This window comes from Bombyx mori, chromosome 5 (genome assembly GCF_030269925.1).
Source record: "Bombyx mori chromosome 5, ASM3026992v2".
Lineage (NCBI taxonomy): Eukaryota > Metazoa > Arthropoda > Insecta > Lepidoptera > Bombycidae > Bombyx > Bombyx mori.
Window position 1 is genome coordinate 9,934,400 of NC_085111.1, and position 23,442 is coordinate 9,957,841.

At 34.4% G+C, this 23,442-nt stretch overlaps 2 protein-coding genes across 3 annotated transcripts; one reads left to right on the top strand and one right to left on the bottom strand.

The window, feature by feature from the left end:
- Positions 1-658: 658 nt before the first annotated feature.
- LOC101746725 (uncharacterized) lies at positions 659-5,909 on the top strand. Its single transcript, XM_004930134.5, has 2 exons — positions 659-1,966; positions 3,036-5,909. Exons 1-2 carry the CDS (start codon positions 923-925, stop codon positions 3,303-3,305), a joined length of 1,314 nt encoding a protein of 437 aa, XP_004930191.1. The 5' UTR covers positions 659-922; the 3' UTR covers positions 3,306-5,909.
- An 831-nt stretch (positions 5,910-6,740) lies between these two features.
- LOC101746583 (sphingomyelin phosphodiesterase) lies at positions 6,741-19,999 on the bottom strand. Of its 2 annotated transcripts, XM_004930133.3 has the most exons (13): positions 19,723-19,989; positions 16,731-16,816; positions 16,172-16,653; positions 15,860-16,091; positions 15,396-15,556; positions 13,878-14,050; positions 13,262-13,456; positions 11,615-11,868; positions 10,469-10,578; positions 9,521-9,705; positions 8,705-8,896; positions 7,906-7,974; positions 6,971-7,122 (listed from the first exon to the last, which is right to left on the bottom strand). In XM_004930133.3, exons 1-12 carry the CDS (start codon positions 19,734-19,736, stop codon positions 7,947-7,949), a joined length of 2,112 nt encoding a protein of 703 aa, XP_004930190.1. In that variant the 5' UTR covers positions 19,737-19,989; the 3' UTR covers positions 6,971-7,122; positions 7,906-7,946. The 2 variants fall into 2 exon arrangements, with proteins under 2 accessions (XP_021206232.1, XP_004930190.1); XM_021350557.2 differs by lacking the exon at positions 7,906-7,974 and having other exon boundaries at positions 6,741-7,122; positions 19,723-19,999.
- Positions 20,000-23,442: the final 3,443 nt, after the last annotated feature.

The following is a 23,442-nucleotide window of genomic DNA, read 5'->3' on the forward strand; positions in this document are numbered from 1 at the left end:
TCATCTTGCATTTGACGTATAAATCTCACTACCCTCACTATTCTCCTTGGCGATTTCATATCCTGCACCCGAAAATACTAGGAGCAGGCATAGGAACCTGGGCAACTGCAGTTTGTTTCTCGTTGGATTTTTTCGGTGGGTCACGCGATTCCACGCCGGTCGTAGTTCATGAAGTAGCTGTACTTGACTTGTTAGATTTCCATCGGAGCACTCAGGTTGATCTTAGCAAATCCCAATCAAATCATCATAGTCCTGTGTCCTATGAAGCTGGAGATAATTCCTGCCCCCTAAAAGAAATGAGACCACCAGCTCCTTATCATTTACCAGGCTACATTTATAAATAAGGACAAGTAAATCATTAAAATCAATCTCTTTCAAGAAATATTACTTTTTGTTTTTGTGCCTAAATGTTTGCAATTTAAATTAATATTAAGTTTACTTTTTTAATTATTTTGTTTACATGTGAATTCCGGTGTAGATAGGTATATATATAATTTAATGTGGTAATGGTAATAGTGTAAAATGTACCTACGACTGTGCATTGCATATTGCATAATATTGTCTGTCGTGTAGTAGTGTAGTAGTACCGTACTTAGAATAGTCTTTAAAATAATATTTGTAATTTACTTTTTGTATTGTAGTCTAATCTATGTATGTTGATTAAATTCTCTTTACACTACACTACACACCAACAAGAAAATTGAAAACGTCTTTCAAAAAAAATGTTTTTAAGTTGATTGTTGAGTTTTGAATTATCGAGTAATATCGAGATCTATAATTTAAATATCATTTTCGTAACGACGACGGTATGCTGTAGGAAAAGCCAAAATGCTCCTAGCAAAGTAAGTTAGCTAGGTTTTGATTTGATGAAAGATTGTTTTCGGAACTCGCCGTTGGCATTTTGTAATCAAACTCAAGAACGATGGAATCGAGCACATTATTAGCCAATACTATGGAGATCCCATCAAATTATGAGAAATCTACGCAGCCTGCGATATTTATTGATATTAGTTTGTGTAAAAATGAAGAAAGCGGGTATCATACTTTAACACCAGGATCAATCGAAGCCTCCAATTTGTCGAGTGACTACTTTGAACAATCTATTCTCGCTAATAACAAACGTATTACTGGCCAGATTCGTTATATTACACCAGAGACGAATCAGTGTAATAGACCATCAGTTATACTTAATGATATAACAGGAACACCATTGCCAAGGCGCGGCTTGAAACGATCATATCAAGACATAGAAACGTTGGAGTTACCATATAGTCCCATACCTACTCCTACTAGTTTGATTGCTGGACAAATCAGAAATCTCTATGTTAATGAAAACAAAGAAAACTCATCCCGCTCGTTAAATGCTATAAATATAGACAGAGCAAACAATCTTACAAAACATCTTTTACAAGGTCATGAATCAGCATCATATCCAATAACACCAGTTAAAAGAAATTGCAAGACAAATCCTTGTAGGAAATCGGCCAAAAAACTCAATTTTGTAACACATTCGCTATCATGTGAAATGCGTGAATTACAACAAGTGAACAGGCCGAGAGCACTAGTAGAAGCAGTAAAAACTGTACTATTCAAACCTAACAATGATATAATTCAAAGGCTATATGAAGGCAATGTAATACCACCAATTGCAACTATTTTGAATTACTTGTCGAATGAAGATATTAATAACTTCATTTTAGTAAGTGCAACTTGGGCTGAGGTTTGGACATCAGTAAGTGATAGTGAACGAAAAGTAGCATATGAACAGTATTTAAAAAACGCAAAGGAAAACCAAGAAAATGGTCAAAAAATTGTACATAAAAATATAGAAAGGAAAAATACATTTTCAGCTAAGATTGGTTGTTTGAGAGAAATTCACAATGAATTAAACAATAGTAAAATAGTGCCCACTCCTAGAAGTCCTCCAGGAACTCCAAAATCAAACAGATTCAAGAAATTTACAAAGGTACTCAATTTATAAAATAAAGCTATATAAATAGCATAAATGTACAAAAATTAATAGCTCATATGACAGAAAAGTATGTTTGAGTGCTTAAACATTATAGAACTCTTAATTCCATCACAATGGCTCCTTCAATTAATTATTACTGGTAGTGTAATTTTAATAAAGCGTATCTACTAACTGGAGCCCATAGACATTTCAAAACCAAAGGTTTGACCCACCCTGAGATATGAGATTGATTAATATTGGTTACAATTAAATAATGTAATGGCTCCCCCACTCTCAAGAGTTGATCCCACCACCTTTACTGGCGGGAGGACCCCTTGTGAGTCTGCACAGGTAGTTTCCACCATCCTGCCTATTTTGGCCATGAAGCAGTAATGCGTTTCGGTTTGAAGGGTGGGGCAGCCATGGTAACTATACTGAGACCTTAGAACTTATATCTGAAGGTGAGTGGCGCATCTACATTGTAGATATCTATGGGCTCCAGTAACCACTTAACACCAGGTGGGCTGTGAGCTCGTCCACCCATATAAGCAATAAAAAAAATAAAAAAAACCTAGGTACCTGAGTACCACCAACGCCAATTGGTAATCTTGCTACTTGCTACAATAATGCTGCATATTCTATGGTTGGAGTTACTTATTCGCCTTATACTACATCCATGGGATGAGATGGAATGAGACTACTCTAGGTTAACACCACACATTCAATGTATATTTACATCATGAAAATGAATTTATTCATTACTGTATGTCATATGGCTAATCAATGTTTTCTAACTAAAACTAATATGCTAACTGTAAATATTTAAAAATAAACATTTGTGGAGCAAGTCAGAGAGAGACATCAAATAAAATAAACATTTGTGGAGCGAGTCAGTGGAGAGACATCAAACAGCAACACTCAGGCACCTACTTCTTTACATGCAAACTATAACCATTAAGAATTATTCTTTTAGTATTGAAATGAATATAATTTTCTTTAATTATTTTAAATAGATTTATTGATTTTTTTTATGATATATAGTTATAGTTCATATTATAATTAGAACTTTTTTTTTCATTTTCAGTCAGCATCACTAGATACACGCATGCAGCTTTCTTGTGTAAGGTGTTCATTACCTGCAAAAGTAACAGTTGAAACTTCAGGCGAGGAATGGGTAGAATGTATCAATGTGTTATGTGCTTACCAGTTCTGTAGGTTTTGTCAATGTGAAAGGCATCCTGATAAAGTATGCTTTCAGTATGACCTCAATGGACCTAGTCCTTCAAAAAGGAAGAAAACTCATTATGCAATAGGTACCAAGAAAAGCAGGAAAAACCTGCGAAGACTCCTATGAGCAAATACTATATAGTAATTTTACATACCAGTGACATTCAATTATTAATATTATTTTTATAACATTCCACAAAATTAATTGGTGTGTGTTTTTTAAAGCGAGAAATTTTCAGTGCCATTTAGAACATTTATTGTTCAAAACAATAAATACGTAATTAAGTTAGCTGGTGTCACAATTTTGTGATAATATACCTCATGACATATTTTATGACATTAAGTTTAATTAACAGGTATTTTAGGACACAACACAAGGAGTGCTCAAATATTGTTTAAACACCTTCTTTATAAATTGTGAAAGTTGTGAATTGGCTACCAACCCAATATTCAAATTGTAATGTTGACATCTTACCTGCTCATTGATATTGGAAGTATTTGAAAGGACTAAAGTTATCAAGTGAACATGAGCTATAACATGTTTATGCATTTATTGAGCATTCCATGTAGAAATAATTTGAAATTACTCTAATAGACTGATAAGTTAGGCCATCACTGAACCAGAAAGTCTGTTTTATTTAGCATGTAAAAGGAGTCAGTAGGATTACATTGATTTAGTATTACTTTGTGTTTGTGTGTAGTTTTAATTTGTTTCCTTTTTTTTCACACACTTCAATTTATAGTTTATGCTAGATGTATGTTGTTTGTTGTAATTAATTACCGATTGAAAAAAGATGTAATTGAATTGCATTCTTAGCACACCAGTTTCAGGCATCAGAATCACTTTAATTTGTTATTTTTATATCTTGGATTTAATTTTTTTTTAATTTGCCAAAAGGATAATTTTATTTTGTCTTCATAATCTTAAAATCGGATACACATAAAATATGTTGGCGTTTTATTCATATCATAATGGGCACAAACTTAAATTTTAAATGCACCTAATAAAATGTTTCAAGTAAGTAATAAACATAGTGATAATCAAATAAAGACTGATCATACACATCAGTACGGCATTGTGAATCATACAGACAGTCCAAAAAAAAAAACAAGTATTTTATTTTACAAAAAATATATGGCATTATATGTATGCAAGTCTATTTCTTTCAAAACAACAATTTGCTATGTAGTTTGTTATACTGTGATTTAAATTAAATTAATATTAATTCTTAAATTATGTTTTACATTGCAACTCAATTTTATAATATTAAAAATTATAATTTTGTCACGACAATATAACACTGATTAGAATGTATAATTTTATTTAATTGCCATAAGAATTTATTTGACTATAATTATTATGATCTGTAATTTTTATTCAATTTGTCACAATATTCTACTTATCTTTATTATACTCTATTGAATACTCCTAGTCCTGTAAGTTATTTGTCAAAGTTTAATGCGATTTAGAAAATCTTGAACATGTACTAGACTGATTCTTAACTACCTCACTAACTTCAAATAATTACGTTTTAGGTATTAATATTACATATTAAAAAAGGTACTTATTTGTATGTGTATTAAAAATGAATTTGATGGTGTTGTTTCTGTTTGTTGTTATTTAAATGGTGCCAGAAAAGTATTATTTCAAGATTTTCTGAATCAATCTCTTACTTTTCGAATTTAGATTAACATTAGCTGTAAATAGTACCTATTTTAAATGTAAATAACTGTGTTTGAAAAATGCAAACTAGAATAAGGACTAGAGTCCATGGTTGATTACCAGTTGATTACAAACTGCTGGGTGAACTAAATACCTGATATTTTTAGAAGAATATTAAGTATTGTGCGGGACCAAGATAAAAAATTAGTAAAATAAACACATGAAAGTTCATTTCCCAAAATAGGAAAGTTTGAATTCATCTTATCTATCATGTTTAATTGCCGATTTTCGTTTCTAGATCATTTTAATAACTGTAATTCGTGTTTACTTGGTAAGAATAAAATCTTTACTTTAAAGTAAGAAATAGACTAAACTCTTATATAAATCTCGATTTCATAAAATAGCGTGAAACGAATCTCATTTTGTAAAAACCGCCAAAATTTCACCAAAACGCTCAGTCGGAATGAAGTAGTTTAATTGATGCCTACTATGCTACTCATTCGCTTCGCCGGTCCGACTGGAACCTAAACAGTCCTTGATAAAAAATAGCCTGTCTTGAAGTGTAAGAAAAAAACTGCCAAATATTACAATTGGTCCAGCGAAAGGGCCTTAGATTAGTCCGGGTAAACAAATAGAGTGGAAATCTTCTTAAATTCGTGTATGAGTTTTCGGATTATTTCATCAACTAAAAGTTTAAATTAAAAAGAAATTCAATTTCATCAAAAACACAATTTCTTTGTTTCTCTTGATCTAAAAAATAAAGTTTTTATTACATACTATAGACAAAAGGCCCCAAGGGTCAATATTTAAGAAACAAATCGCCCAACCCGTAAAGTTGAAATGTACCTACTCCATTCTGTATTTAAGTAATTGTTTTTAATTTAATTTTGAATGAATTATCGCTTATTGTATCGAAAGGAATTGGAAGACCTGTTTTTAAATCTGCATAAGATTTTTTTTTAAGTTGTCGTCAAAAACACAATGTTTTAAAGCCATATTAACAGTATGAATGCATTTTTTTATTGTTCAACAAGATATAATTAATGATTAAATATTTTCAACCAAAAACGATAATTTTTTATTACTACTAACCTATTTAGTGGTGGCAAATCGTTTTCTGCTGCGAAGTAGTCATACCTTCCCATTTGAAAAATCCTTTCTACAATGCAATTTCTTAACAACCTCTTATCATGTTTATGGACCATTTAACTATTTAACACCAGGTGGGCTGTGAGCTCGTTTAACCACCTGTGCAATAAAATATCTAAAACTAAACTTTCCTACTGTTGCCCGAAAAACATATTTGATGAATATCAAAATGTACAGACCTACAGATTGGCCATAAACGCTGTTGCAGTTTTACAAAAAAAACTATTAGGCACATTTGAATTTGGAACAGAATAATTACACATATTCTATGTGTAATACCTAATACCAAATAAAACGCACCTTTAATTACAAAGATAAGTATCGCGTATTAAGCGAAATGTCGCTTAAACGAAGTAGCTTTCCACCTTTTGATATATTCGTGAAGCAGTATTTTCGAAGATGAACTTCATGAAGAATAAATTTCGATCTCGACTTACTGATAAACATATTCAGGATTTAATGTTAGTAGCTTGCATCAATTTTACTCCAAGCTTCAGAAAGATAGTCCCCGACAAAAAATGATATTTTTCTTAACAATATGTAAAAAAATCCTTCTATTTTTACATTGGCATAATTTTTTTTTTTTTTACAAATGGTTGTGCGGACCCCGATGGTTATTTCATTTCTTAAAACGAACCCCGAGGCATACTAATCGGTGACTCCTGTGTTTGTCAAACACTATTGACTTAAAGTTATTGATAATTACAGTGGAGCGTGATCATGTTAGAAACAGTTAATAAAACAACAATCCAAAAATTAAGTCTTTAATTTTAATTTTATAGGGACATCTAAAATTAATATTTACATATAGTATATACAAACTACATTGGTACTTTTAAATTGATCCACCGATGTTATGACTAAGGCGCTGAATTATATAAATTATATGTAAAAATCTCAAAAAACATATTGTTTTATTACTATACATAACAAATACTTAGTGACATTTGAATAAGGCACTTTATTATATTAAAAGTGAATTTGTTTTTAAATCAGAATATAATGTGTCATGAGATAACCGGTGGTATAATTCATCATTTCCAAAGCTGAAAGATTTTGCATTCAGCCGAGTCCCAGCACGAACTTTGGTATTTGATAGGCAACTTGAGGTAATTGCATTATCATAGACATCCTAAAATCAAAACATGTAATACAATTTACGCTTAATAATTATAATACCTAAACATATGTTATAATAATACGCTATTTGTATGATATAGATGGAATCTGTTACATCATATTTACAATTATAATTGTTCATGGCAATACTTTTAATTACTTTACGCTGACAGACGCACGCACACGTTAGGAAACCGTCGTGTTACCACCCCTAAAAGTAAGAAGTACGGATGATAGGGCGTATTGACCCCACTGAGTTTCTCGCCGGATCTTCTCAGTGGTTCGCGTTTCCGATCTGGTGACAGATTCTGCGAAACACTGCTATTGCTAGAGCCAGTGTTAGCAACACTCCCGGTTTGAGCCCTGTGAGCTCACCTACACGTCAATGCGAAGCTGAAATAGCCTCTCAAGGCTATCGAATTGAGATCACACCTGGGATGTACCTGCATGCTGCCTATTTCTGCCGTGGAACAGTCATAAGTTTCGGTTTGAAGAGCGGGATAGCTACTATACCGTACAATCGAATCACGTATTACCATGTCTACTACTGCCACTTTATGCAATTTATGTACATAATATAAAGAAGTTATAGTGTAGTAAATAAACCCCATAAATTATAACAACATGACCGTGGCTCGTGCATGTCGAGTGTGAGAAAAATGATTTTGGTACTTGAATAAAAAAAAATCTGATACAACATTTAATTAGAAAAAACGTGATAACATGCAATTCATAATTTGGAACGCATCGTAATATTATTGGGTAAGTGCATTAAAATATTTACAAGAATACCAACCTTAAAATAAGACCTGGAATCAATAAGCAAATCCACCACCATTATACTTGTTGTACGCTAGGTTCATCTCTGTACATAAAGAAATATATTACAAAAGGTTGAAGTAAGAAGATACTTGGCACAAGAGATTCCAAGAAGTGTCAATTGAGTGTGCCCGACACTGTATTCCAAGTTCCTCAAGAATAAGGACCGGATACTTTAGCATTTAAAATTTATTGATATAGATTAGGTGATCTTGTTGCATTGTAGGGGAGCCCAATAAACTAGAATTAATATTTAAGCACTCTGTAGCAGGCTGTGCATGTTAGAATTATCTATCATTTATTAATTTTATGAGGGAACTTTGTGCATTCCATCGATTTGTTAACGTCAATTGTTAGCTACAAGCCCCATCTTTGAGAAGATATTCAAACGAAACGCATAGCTTTATGGAAAGATTTTCCACTTTCTTGTCCGTTCTTGCCCTGTCGATTATTTTTTTTCATATAAAATCTTCGCCTTTCATCTCATATTTAAGGCGCAATCAACTTCAACGTCTGAGATTTATTAATATCCCACCCGCCTGAGTTCCAGGCGCCTACGCCAGATAAAGGAAATAGTATAGCAGTGCATTAAATAGAACAAGCAAGATCTTTTGAAGTAAGCCCATTAATTCATCAGTTTTGTACACAAATAGGTAGGTACTATTGTCGAGTTAGTGTGTGAAAAAAATGTATTAAAATATTATAGTACATTAAAGTAGTTATTCAAAGAGGAGAGTAAACTTTATTAAAGTCGTAAAAGCTAGATCGGAACTCACGAAACAGACAAGCCATTATATAGCCAAGCTCTCCAAGTCTGTGGAGTGGGTGCGGCGCCGTCGATGCGTGCTTCGATGTGCACGCAGAGGGCCCTTCGGTCGTGTGATCGTCCCGACCGCGCGTCGCAAATCAATCGCTTACGACATTCACTGTCGCACATACCTCTGCGGGGACTGTTCTTCCAATAGTGTCTTGAATAAAAATGATTAAAATAAGATAATAATAATATGTACTAGTGATCACGCAGTAGTCGAAATTCGACTATAATTAATTGAAATTATAAGTTTGAACGTTATTATGGGTCCATTGTCAAAGACTAATATATAGTTCTATAATCAAATTCAAATTAACAAATAATATTAAAGATAAACAATAATAACCTATTCTCAATTTGACCACAGCCTTTAAGCAATAATACTAGTTTGACAATAAACAAAGAGTTTAAGTGTGTGTCAAATACATGGTAGTGTGTGTAATGTTTTTTTTTATTGATTTAATGTATTTTTAATGCACAATTTAAATAAAAAATTGCATTCTGCACTCCTTCTCTATATTCTCTATAAGTGTGGGAAATTTCATACTCCACCGTCAGCGCATTTTTCGTAAAAAGAGGTACAAAGTTTTTGCTTCACGTATTAATATATAGATGATGTAGAGATTAAGTCCCGTTATGAGACTCCCCTTTATGAGTTAAGAATTACTTAGTGATAAGAATTGAATAGAATCACTTTATTTTGAATGAAATAACTTCACGGAATAGATAAATAAGGTTATTATTATCTATACCTCATTTATCTATTTCGTGAATAACTTACTTGTAATACAAATTGAAAACTTCTTCTTTCGCGGTCATGTCGTCAATAAACTTGTCCCAGTCTTGCGGTCGCAACGCCGGCATCAGGTACGCAGACCTGGCCGAGTACAACTTATACCATATCGGATATCCAAACAGATTTGCTTCTTTCAAATTCATAATCCACGTTTCGTGGTCAACCACTTGCTGTAAACATTACGTTTTATTTTACTTAATGGTAGGCAGCGGCTTGACTCTGCCCCCTGGCATTGCTGACGTCGATAAGCGACGGTGACCACTTATCATCAATCAGGTAGGCCGTATGCTTGTCTGCCTACAAAGGCAATAAAAAAAATACTTATCTTGTTTGTACTGTAGAAATACGGGTATATAACTTTGGATACGCTCAAATAATAGCTACGTTACAAAATAGGAATTGTAATACTATAACTACAATAGTAGTAGTATTTACTAAAAATACTGTTCAGAGCTTAAAGATGGGATTTGGATGTGTAACCACAGTAAAACACTCTGGATAATGTAAAAATTCCGACAGTACAAATACAATTATGAACGTTTTCGTTCAAACCAACATCAAATTACTTCTGTGTGTAATAAGCCATTAGGCTTAAATCCAATACTATTCCAAATACCAATAGATTTTAATGTAATAGTAGTCTAATTAAAGAAAAATTTGAAATGATTACTATCGCATTAATGGTGTCCACAAAAATGGAAGACCTTACAATCATTACGATACGCTTGATGCCTGCTTTCAATGTTCACGAAAGGTTTCCAATGAGATGTAGACCTCAACTTTCAAGAGTGTGATGTCTATGGACTCCGGTTTTCTCTTAAGACCAGGTGGCTCGTAAGGTCGTTTAGCCGTTAGCAATAGAAAATGTTAATTCATCGGGTTCCTATCAATATTTGTTTTCCAAATAGTAGGGACTATTTAAGTTATCCTCACCCTAGTAGTATCCTCGTGGTCACCGTCTACATAGTAGATTCTGTATCCCAAATTTAAATCGTAATATGGTGATACAGAAGGCCCAACGTATGCTATACTTGTTGCTCTACCTGTTAATAATGTTCAAATTACAATAATGATATAATATAAAGTTGAAATCATGTACATTCATGTAGGTACCAACATGTAGTGAATTTGGTACCGACTGCATCAATCATGTTCGCAAAAATCGTTTTATGAATGAGGAGTTGCTAGTAGGCCTTTCCAGTTTCACCAGGACAGGTGGAAGAGCAAGCTCAGCCAGGAGGGGTGGGATTTTCTAACAGCTGCTGACAGCTGCTGACAACTCAAGAGCAGCTGCTTCGCGAATGAATCTACTATCATATCCGAATCGCGACCCGCTGAGAAAACGGCGAGAAACTCATCTAACTGATATCGTTGGGCAATTTGAAGCGGTGAAGGAAGTCCTCTACTACCACTTGCTTCGATGACCTATCTAATGTCAAGGTGATGTGTGACGTTATGATGTCTATGGCTTCAGCGCTATCCTGAGAGGACGGGGTAGAGTCCGGGCTCAAGTGCAAGTTGAAGTATTTAAATTAATAAAAGAGGCATACATATGATTTATTCCGTAAAGGTTAGACGAATGTCTAACAGCGGCGTACAATAAACAGGGTGTACTGGAAACTAGGCGTTATTCCTGACGTTATAATCGTACATAAGCATTTATAATAATATACATACATCGCGAAATTTGTTTACGAGAGTTCACTGTTGATAATTTTCAAACACATCGTGTAGCGATTAATGGTGTAGGTACACGTAGCTCCCAAATTTAATTTATATAGAGTTTTTAGATTTCTCGCGATACAATTGAATAAACAGTAAATACTTAATTATGAGATATAATATACTGTATAGGATAGATTTAAAAAATATCATAATAGTAAAATATGATTGGAGATATTCAACTGGTGATAAAAACTTAAGAAAGGGGAAAATCAGTAAATCACGGAAGCTTGTAGAAGAGATCTACACCTAGAACGAGAACAGTCTTTTTTATATTTACTCTTTATAGGTTTATAAGTTTTGTAATGGTGATAAAAAGGCTTATTATTATTTTTAAATTCGTGTCGGTTCACTTACCGAGGTCATTTGGATCATAGAATACTTCAAACTCATCAAAATGTGTATGTCCGAAAAATTGAGCCGTTATCGTTAATTCGTATCGGTTAATGATCGCGTAGTAATTTCGACTCCACACTTTCAAACAATCGGAATGTCCGGGGGGTATGTGACCTATGATGTGGACTTTTTCTGCGCTGAACTCTGCCGACTGCAATTCGTAAATCAGCCACTGCAGCTCCGTGGCGGGGTCTGTGCTGTTCATCAATAGCCACCTGTAAAGAAATGTGTTGAATTTTAACATCGAAGCATTAAAAGTACTTTCAAAGTACACAGTTTTTTTTATTGCTTATATGAGTGGACGAGCTCACAGCCCGTCTGGTGTTAAGTGGTTACTGGAGCCCATAGACATTTACAACGTAAATTGTCACCCCCACCTTGAGATATAAGTTCTAAGGTCTCAAGTATAGTTACAACGGCTGCCCCAGTCTTCAAACCGAAACGCATTACTGTTTCATGGTAGAAACAGGCAGGGTGGTGGTACCTAACCGCGCGGACTCACAAGAGGTCCTACCACCAATAAAAAATGGTGTGGCCGTATTTTAATCCCGCGCGTGGTCGACAAAGTCATGCCTATTTGAACTACGAATCAATCGTGTCGTAATAGTTAGCTGTTATTTCAATGACATTCGCATTTCGACCTGAGGTCAAGGCGACAGAGGCTATTGACGGTCGATATTGGTAACAACTTAACAGCAGTTGGGCCGCTGAAGGAACTACAAAACTATGTCTTAAAAAATAACCTTCACAAACAATCAATAATTAAGAATGTAAGATTAATGAATTGCGTTTTCCCTTATTAAAATTATTATTACATAATGTTATTATTTTACGTAATTTTTATTAATACGTTTGCTTTATAGGTTAATCTGTAGGCTACGAATAATATTTATTCGTAGTCTGTAGGTAATATTTAAAATGAAATCTACATTCTGAAGTCTTTCTAACCTTTTTTTTAACCATGTTTGCAAATAACAAAAACAGTAGGAGTACGGCTTCACGCCCTAGATAAGAAATGAACCGTATTTAATCTTTGACCTTATGTTAAATTCACTTTGATAAACAAAGTAATTAATATTTCAAAGAATTTTATGAACTATTTTACTGGTGGAAATACAGTGAGCCTGTATGAGTAAGTAGCACTATTCCGCCTATTCGCGCGAAGTAGAAAGGTTTCCGGTTTAAAGATTGGGCTAACAGCTGTGATGCAATATACACGAACACATGTCTCGTAGAGAATGGTGGCAATGACGTAGTGATGTCCATGGGTAACCATTGAACAGCAGGTGGGTCGACGTATATTTATTTAAAGCTTTTTTTTTTATTGCCTTTGTAGGCAGACGAGCATACAGCCCACCTGATGGTGAGTGGTTACCGTCGCCCATGGACTTCAGCAATGCCAAGGGCAGAGCCAAACCGCTGCCTACCGCAAAGCTATATAAAAAGAAAAAAAACTAGGTTTAGGTCTTGTTGTTCAATATTGTAAATGCTTGATGTGATCACATTGTCTTACTTTTCTTTCAAAATAAACATCTCAAAAACGAAGGGTGATATGCATGAAATTAAAACGTAAAAAAAATTTTTTGGGTAATAATTACAAAAACTAACCAGTTTTTATTATTGCAGTAGTTCATGTTAAGCGATATTATACGGAAGCCAGGCCTCACTAGTACCGAGTAGAATGCGCCCCGGCGTACGGTGTGCGACACGCCAGCAGGAAGCCAACGTCGCCATTGCGTGTCAAGTTCGTCATATAGCCAAGCGATGTTTTGGTCCGGCGAAGATATGTAGGGCGGTGGAAAACTGCAATGAAATAAAATTATATTATTTTTGCAACTGATATCTTTTTTTAAATAGCCATTCTTCATTAAAGAACTGTGTGCTTAGTGCTAGTTTTTTAACGTTCTCGATAGCGTAAAAGTTAATTCAAATTTGTTTGCAGTTGGAACAGCGCCCCTAGCGACAAACTTAGGCAAACGTTCCATACAAATTTGAGTGAACTTTTACTGAAACTATAAAAACAAGTCTTAAGATAAGCATCGGTGTACTTGTTCTGTTATATGCAATTTAAATCTTCAATTTGACAAATAAGAAGACATCTGTTTATTTCATAATTTTGTTTAGAAGCCAGTTATTTGTAGCAGCTGGGGTCGCCAATTACCAGTAAATTTGTGTTCCAATGAATAATTAAATATTGAATTTATTGTGCAATATAAATACGAACCTATTTACCGGAGAAGATTCGTGATTTCCTAGAGCTGGGAAAATTGGTACTCCAGGAAACATATCTGACATTTGTGCAACAGTCTCTTGTAAAACTTTGAGATTTTCTTCCTTCGTTTGATTCCAAACGTCATGTGGTGGTAAATCTCCGGTCCACAATATATAGTCTATGTCCTAGAAAACCATTGAATCTATATTATTGTTATTTTCATATTGATTGATTATGATTTTGGACTATATAGTTGATTACAAGTCAAGGCTTATATTTTATTCAGCAATTTTTTTGCAAATCTCTTGTTGTGTATATTTCTGTTTAAGTATTTGTATGCAAAGGGAATATAAATCTAGGCTGTTAGGGGTATTGCTGGAGTCAATGAGCGGCAGAGTTTAGCCACCGCCACATGAGCCGTATGCTCGTCTGCCATCTAAAGCTATAAACAAATATTATTTATGTTATTTTGACAATATTTTTAAAACAGCTGAAGGGTGAATTACTCTCGAATCAAGTTGCAGCGCCTCCGCCCGCTTCTTTTAGTCAATATTGCGGCTTTGAGAATGTTCATGATCCTCTTTGAGCATTCACTATTCGTGCTCAGCAAAGCAACAGTTAGAGATTTCCATTTGTGTAATTATATTATACTTGGTAGATACTACATACCGTTTCAGTTTTGGAAACGATTTTTTTACATCGCAGTTAACCTCTTTGATACGTTATTTTAAATGGGAATACATATACGCATGTGAACATGTAAATGTGTAAAACCATTATACTATTTTCGATATATCAATTGCTTTGCAGTTTTCGTGGCCACGGATCACTTGGTCAATAGTCTCATAATGACAATAAAATCGCGAGACTAGACCCTAAAAGCAGCTTTAATTACGTCTACGACTCGCGAAATCCAAAGAAAATACTATGAAATTATTGCGTTGGTGGGTTTTGCGATAATAAATGTAGACTATGGAATTATAGTAATGATAACTAGGATTAAAAAATTAAAATGTTTTTTTAGTCATTAGCCAATGACGATTAAGATAACATACATTTTTATATATTAATACGTGAAGCAAAAACTTTGTAGCCCTTTTTACGAAAATTTCGCGGACGGAGGAGTATGAAATTTTTCATAGAGAGAATATAGAGAAGAAGTCCACAATGCTAATATTTTTTAAAAATAATGCATAAAACATACATAAAATCAATAAAGAAAACATTACACACACTACCATGTATTTGACACACACACGCATGCATACCTACTATTTATTTATTGTCAAACTTTTGTTATTGACATCTGTGGTCAAATTGAGAATAGATGAAATATTTTTGTGTTTATTAATATTTAATGTAGTCTTGGCTTTGAAAATACAATCATAATAGTGTACAAACTTACAATTCCAATTGATTATAGTAGACTACTGCGTGACCTCTAGTACTATGAAATATGCCTAACGTTGTGTACAACGTTCATCTCCTTTTTAAATGTTTCAAAACTAAATCGTGTAAAGGTTTACTTACTGTATGTGTGTCAGCAATGTGCTTCAACATGTGATCAATAGTGCGCTTCGGTGTGTCACATTTTCTATAGTCTCCCCAACGTCCTGCTCCGCCACCCGGGGTCAGAGCGGGTCCGTTAGACGCACGACAACAAAGTGGTTCATTACACTCGGCATTAGCACCTATAATTAATAATCATATGTTAACAGAACAACAAATTTATGTATGTATGTATGTGTGTATATGTATATGTGATTGTGTATATATGTACAAATATATACTTTTTTGTGTATGTATTCGTAACTTAATATAAATTTCATTGCACCTACCACTATTTACTCTGCACTACCTTTGGTTGACTGGTAGAGAATGCTTTAGGCATTAAGTTCGCCAATGTAAATTTTACACAAAGTGTAATAAATATACAAATAAAAATAAAATAAATTTGTAAAACATTGCTATTAGCTCACGTCATAGATACTCGCCTTCTGCATAATAAGGATCGAAATGCGTATCTGAAATCTGCAATACTTTGAATGTGGGTGCCTTTTCTAACGGTGATTCGAGAGGTCGCACAGTCGGCTTGGGCACCGGAGGGAAAGCCACTTCCCATTCGTGATATGGATTATAAACATCGCCACAAGCGTCACCAATCACAAAACTGCATATTTCGTCCGGGCCAATTGTTATTCTTTTCAAAACATATACCACTTCGCTCTGAAAGAATAATAGAAAAACGTGAATTTATTAATCGCTTTTATCAACAATTTTGTAACACAATAAAATTGTTAACGTACCCCGAATAATCTCGTTATTCCTTCACAAACTCGAGCGGATTGAATCTTTAAAGAAACGCAAAATTGAAAAATCATTTTGTTGATCTCATCTTTACTTTTACCGAGCCTTATATAGTGCTGCAGCAGTCCTGCGCCTGCCTTACACGCGGTGCACGACACTTTGGACATCACCGAATGCTCAACTTCGTAATAAACCTGTTTCAAGTTGAGTAGTTTTAATGCTTTTTCAACGAACATAGGTAAATTCGTGCCTTTATCGTTATCCCAGAGGAGCCGCGAATAGTTACGTTTCAAAGCTGCCATGTGAGCTATGAGTTCGGTTTCATTGGCCGATGGTGGCAATTTATGCGTAAAATTTGACGGTACAAAAAACGGTTCCTCGTTTCGGGGATTCGTAGTCCAGTTCCACGTGTCCGTTGGAGGATTCCATTTTATCACAGGTCTGTTTGGCTTACCAGGCTTCTGTAGGAATATTGGGTTACCTAAAACAAAGCTAATTGTTAGGTCCAGGGTAATTTCATTTACAAAAAGAATTCATTATTTACATTACAAGACTTACCTAATGTCCAGGGGCTTACTGAAACAATCACCAGTAGTAGAAGCCATAATATTCTAATGATCATAACGAGATGAAGAACGCAGACACTGCAACAAAAATATAATAACAATATTTTTTAAATCGACTCAATGTTCAATAAAAATCTTCATGAAGTATACAGTGTAACCTAATTTTATTAACGTTACAATAAGGTAAATAGAGGATGCAATGCAAATACATAGGGCGAGAAAGCCCCCTATTTCGTCTTTTCGCATTAAAAGTGTACAATTTCCAAAAAATATTCGAAATTGAGTTAATATGCGGAATCATTTGGTATCACCAGTATTTTTCTCATAAATACTGTCAAAAAAAGCGTAGTTTAGTTTTAGTTTTTTTTTGTTTACCTATATTTTGACTATTAATAACAAAAATACATAAAACTTATCTTACTTTAAAATACAGATAATCTAACTGGTAAAAATTAAAAAATTAATGTTGCAAAGATGATTAATATTAAAAATATCACATGCTGAACCTTTAAAACACTCTTCTGTAAAATTAGATGAGATTATACAGTTTTAATGCGAGAAGACGATTTCTGTCGCATTACATTATTGATAATCACGCGCAGCAGTGAGCACACCCAATGTCTAAGAAACTGCTTTACTACATTTCTTGCAGCATAATAACATATATTACCGATATATTTATCGTGTAAATGATGATGCGTGAAATAAATATATAGTATAATTGTATTATGGCATGTATATTGAACCTGTTTATGCTAATGTTCTAACATGACCTATTCAGCAGTGAATCTCTTAACGCCTAGAAACTATTCAATATTATAATAAATTCTTCCACAAAATTCTATTCATGTTGATGTAGCCTTAAGCCGTAATTTAAGTACACGTCGTAAATAACTTCAAATAGTACTAGAGTAGTTTAACAACAGGATAATCCTTCTTTGCTACGAAATTCATTCAAAACTTTCCGAAGAATATTTTAAAGTTCCTTTTATTACATAAAAAATAGCCGGGGAAAGTAGGTTAACGGAAATTCCCGACTTACTTAGTACGAACATGAATAAATTAAGGACATTGTAATAAAATGTCATAGGCTATAAAGTCGTAGTAGGATTATACGCCAACCAAAAAATGAAGCGAACATATGGCGATGCGTTTTCATTATGTGGTAATAAAATACAGTGGGCAGAGTTTCTCAATTTACGTAACTTTTTTGTTGTCGGTTTCGATTAGTAGAAGTAAAATTTCACTTACCATCTGTATTTGTCTCAATTTTTTACAGAATATACTACAAATAATAATGATATTTCAAGCAAAAAGATATAACTATGGTACATGCCTAACAGATTTCCGTATTTCTTTCCGTAGAAAAGATGTTCAACTTTATAATAATTATAATCCAAACAATTTTACCGATGTGTTTTGTGACTTAATATCCCATAGGATGTAAACAAAAATTTCCATAATCGCAATAACTACTTAACCACAGTATTTACTTCAATTTTCGTGCATCGGTGATACAATATTCAAACTCCTTGTAAGGTTAAATCTCGCTTTTAATTAATTTATTTATTTATTGTATCGGTGGGTGAACGAGCTTGCGGCTAACCCGGTGTTAAGTGGTCACCAGAGCTGAGAGAAATTAGAGTTCGAAGTCTTAATTGTATTGTACTAGCTTTCTGTTAGTGAAAACCATATCAAAATTATTTTCATTGCTTAGATGAAATCTCCATATCTATGCCCCATATACCCCACATACCTACTATTTAGAGAAAAAGAGATAGCAGCTGTCCTACCCTTCAAACCGGAGAGCTTCATTACGTCAAGACAAAAGTAAACAGAATACTTTCAGAATTCAAAATATCATTAGCAGCCATAATATAGGACGGAAACGTTATACCTCGTTTTACAAGGCAGGCGCCGGTCATCATGTTCCGTAGAATAGGCTCTGGTAACCACTTCAAGCACGGACACATGACTACTTCGTGGCAGAAATATGCAGGATAGCGGCATCTACCCGTGCGGGTTCAAAATACGCCCCTGCTATAGCGTATATGTAGTTATTATTCTACATTATGTCATGTACAGCTGTTTACATTTGGATCATTTTCACATTTCACATTTTGATAACTATCATGATAACTATCGTTCAACTGTTTACATTACAGAATGAATCTAACAATGATGGCTACTCACGAAAGCTGAAGAAATACCTAATAGAATATACCTTGCTCCGAAAGCTCACCTACATATAATTTAAAATTTAGAAACACGGGAAAAACGACATTTTAAAGTATTCGCATACTATTATTTGGCAACGGAAGCCTAAAATTTATAGCATTTATTGAAAGTTGGTATAATAAACACGTAATAATTTATACAAAAATGTTAGAAATATATGGATATGCCTGAGGTAATTATTAAATCTCAAAATACTATTCCGATGTGAGTTCCATGGTTTAATTCAATGGGATTTAGGTACATTCTTCATTTTTAAACTATTTTCGAAAAATATAATCGCATTCGCTGTTAACGATCCTTTATTAGCTTTGCTTGTTTATTTATAAGTATATAACGGAGTCTTTGAACGTGATTTTCACTCACTTCATAATATCGGACAATTGCACACTTATCAAGGGCCGATGACAAAATTATAATTTAATAAGAAATAAGAAAATGATTTTTTTATTATTATTATTATTATAAACACAAACGAACGCTCCGTATATATTTTTTTTGTTTTGTTTAGTTCTACTAACTACAAAAGCCTATTTTTTAGCGTATGCTCAGACTATTATTTTACTTATTTTTATTGCTGTAAATGATTGTTTTAAATCCGTGCCTACAGCCCTCCTAAATATTCTATTGTGGTTATTGGAGCCCAGATAATCGTTCGTGATAGAAATAGGTAGCTATCCATGTATGGGCTCGGTACAGACAAATTCCTCTAATATTGAAATAATATTAACTAATTTAATAAAGTTTACATTAAGTGAATCATGTGAATGAGTCAGCGTCTTTTGCGGACGCACTCGCTCGTTTAGGTCGCCACTTTCTCCGCGCTTCATTGAATTCGTTGGAAAGTGACGGTCGGTGATGTTGGTATAGCACACATTCACACTTGGATACGTAGTATGATGGCACTTTGGTGCTCAATTAAAAAACACGCAAAACTTGCAGTTACTGAAATTTTTTTTAAGTAATAATTTAATATTTACGGCGTGCTGCAACAAATCTATTAGAATATGTTGATTGACATTGACATGATTGTAATATGTTCCTTTTTTCTAAAATAAAATTTTAAAATAGTTTTATCTGCCAGGAAATATAAGCTCGCACAGCCGTTAGCAGCGAACGTGGTGGATAGCCGATTCGATACTCGGTTAGCTATACCTAGTGCAAATCAATTAGACCATTATCATGGATAATTCTAGGAATTTTGATAATGATTAGTGGGCATTTTAATGGTTATTTAAATTTATTATTTTGTTTACACTGTCCCATACTTCAAGCCGAAAAATTTTACTGCTTTGAAATAGAAATAAGCAGGACTGAAGTAGTAAAGAAGTAGAAATTATCCTAGTTCACAATATAATATAAAATTTATACATTTTGTGGGGTCGGTTTTGCTACACGATTTTATTTCTTCATCGGATATTAATAAATCGTCCGAAACTGATACCGGCCGAGTGATTTGCGCCCTTTTTTTATGATTGAGGGATTACTGGTGGCCCGGAGGCCTTTCCAGTTTCACCAGGACAGGTGGGCGAGCAAAGGCTCAGCCAGGACCAGTGGGATTTGCTAGCAGCCGCCCGAGCGCCTCCGAAGGAGATCTAACAACTCAAGAGCAACTGCTTCGCGAATGAATCTACTAGCGGATCGGAATCGCGACCCGGTGAGAAGATCCTGCGAGAAACTCAGCGGGCTGATGCATAGGTCAGGTTGCACGTTGACCTCTTTGTCGAGTTCGACGCGTAGGGTTACCGGGGTCCCTAACCGTACGCGTCCATTCATAGACGCACCACTCAATACATGTACAATTTTATCGTTATTCTGTTTGTTTGGTCATTATTCCAAAACCAAAAAAAAAACGAATCTATTAAACAAAACAGATTTCATTGCTTTTAAAGTATAAATAAATGATATTACGTTGACTGGAAACAGATCTCTATAACACTATAAAGACAAAACTAGATTTGTTACATAATTTAAAAATGCCTCACAGCCCAAAGTAGCCGTGTCAAAAAATGTATTTATTATTTTTAAAAGATTCATAATATACTTTCTAAAAACACCTTCCTATTCAAACCGTCACCAGTAGCAAAACATGCATTACATATCAATGTAGCTGGCACAACTGTTCCGACTCCCAAAAGTATTACGATGTTTTAAAGTAATCCCCTCCACGGTGTTTCCCGAGCGCTATGATATGTCCTTCTTCAAAAGAGGCTTGTGGAGAGTATTAAGCGGTAGGCAGCGGCTTGGCTCTGCCCCTGGCATTGCTGAAGTCCATGGGCGACGGTAACCACTCATCATTAGGTGGGCCGTATGCTCGTCTGCCTATAAGTGCAATAAAAAAAAAGGTTATACAAAGTATACCCATTGATGCTTTGATTGTTAACACCGCTTTCTTGTTTTCTAGCGTAAGTGAAAATATCAAGCAAGTGCGCACTAAGTACGATAAATATTGACTGGTTGTCCAATATAACCAAAATATCAATTTGCTTTAATTAATTTCACATTTTGTTTTAAGTTGCAAAGCCCTAAAGCAGGCCATAGACGGGCCGCCTGAAGCAGTCAGGATCGACTGCTTCAAGCTGCGACTGCGTGAACTACAGACTTCTACGTACGCATATATTATGTACATTTGCGAACCGCATAAAAAATTACTGGTGGTAGGACCTCTTGTGAGTCCGCGCGGGTAGATACCACCGCCTTGCCCATTTCTGCCGTGAAGCAGTAATGCGTTTCGGTTTGAAGGGTGGGGCAGCCGTTGTAACTATACTTGAGATCTTATGATCTTGATACTTGAGAACTTATATCACAAGGTGGGTGGCGCATTTACGTCGTAGATGTCATGGGCTCCAGTAACCACTTAACACCAGGTGGGCTGTAAGCTCGTTCATCCATCTAAGCAAGAAAAAAAAACTCAAATCTGAAGATGCCACTAACTATTACAGTATTTTTTACTATTTATTTCTATTCGTAGGAGGAACAGGTTGGAGTAACCGGCGATATTTCCCTAAGAACATCATCATCATAATATAATTATTAAATTAAACCATATTATTATATAATATGTTTGTTTATGCTCCATGCGTTGCACTTCACTTTCCGAACGACACTGAGAGCAAGGACAAGGATACTGCTGGCTCATGGCTTTCGTTGACGCGTTCTGAGATGACAGTCATCTACTTTCACTGCTTCACTGTATGTTATCTTCCTTTGTGAACGTAATCTGAATATTGGATTACCTAATACTTCAACTTTCGGTCATGTTTTCTTACGAAATTATAATGAGTATTAAATTTCTATTTGCATTCCAACAACTAATTTCTATCTAATATTTTGGGGACTCAGTAGACTGGCTGTACCAATGTCCGGCAGAAACTTAGGATTAGCATTAGCTAGGGCAAATCAGTATTCAAAAGTAATTAATCGTCAAAATAAACAAATCTAAACCATCTAAGATTTCAATAACATTAATTTGATTTGAATTTAGAGATTAAATTATATTTTCATGTATCGAAAAAAATTATAATGCTATTTATGTTTGCTACTTTCTAGAGATCAAATTAACATGCGTTATGAGTTTTTTTTTTTAATATATTCCTTTTGGTACCTGTTTTCTATAGGTCTATATCGCTATGGCATTGGAGTGTGCGAAACTTGTTTAGCGACCGGAATACTTGCAAGACAAGGATGAAAGACATTGCCTCGATGTAGATTCTCAGTACCAACCGTAAGCTCGGTATTCCGTAGCATCGGTCACGTAAGTCGTAACAGATCTAAAGATTGTTTTTCAGAACGGACGGTGTTATATAATAAAGACAATGATAAAACGTTGACAATGGTTCAAAATATTTTGTCTTAATGCAAAATATAAGAGACACAACCTCATTGATTCTACTTATATAATGTTATGGGAAAGGCAAAGCGCTATTGAATTATAATTCAGCTAAACCTGTTAAATTAACAGTTAACTCGGATAATACGCCCAAGTTAAATATTTGCGATAACTGGGCCTGCTAAGTTAGACATAACATTAATTACTTATTGATTTTAGAAGCTATGTATTCGGAATATAGGTATGAAGTAGTAAACTATCGACAGTCAGATCGATTCTAACCAAGGACGAGCGAAAGACTTCAAGTAAAAGTTGAAGCGAAAAACTCAATACAGAAATCTCCCTACAATCGTCAAACAACGTTGAATTCTGTTGGTTAATGTTTCAAGCTTTATTTATTTATTGAAATACTTATTAGCTTTAAATAGCAGGTCGACTGTCCCCCTAGCAGTAGTGGTTCTCAAAGACCGACGATAACCACCAAAGATCAAGGGAGCTGTACGCCATATGTTTATCTGTTTTGTATTGCATTCCCAGTGTTTTTCAAGACATGCGCATCTGAGTTGACATAACAGTTTAGTAAAACAAATTTTTAATACTTCCAGAATATAATAGGCTGAAGAGCTGTTTTTTAAACTTC

Coding starts and splice junctions, on each gene's coding strand:
- LOC101746725 (XM_004930134.5), top strand. CDS start 923: ATGGAATCGAGCACATTATTAGCCAATACTATGGAGATCCCATCAAAT. Junction 1,967..3,035: donor GATTCAAGAAATTTACAAAG/GTACTCAATTTA, acceptor TTTCATTTTCAG/TCAGCATCACTAGATACACG.
- LOC101746583 (XM_021350557.2), bottom strand. Junction 16,092..16,171: donor GAATAACGAGATTATTCGGG/GTACGTTAACAA, acceptor TTATTCTTTCAG/AGCGAAGTGGTATATGTTTT. Junction 9,706..10,468: donor ACCACGAGGATACTACTAGG/GTGAGGATAACT, acceptor TAATGTTTACAG/CAAGTGGTTGACCACGAAAC.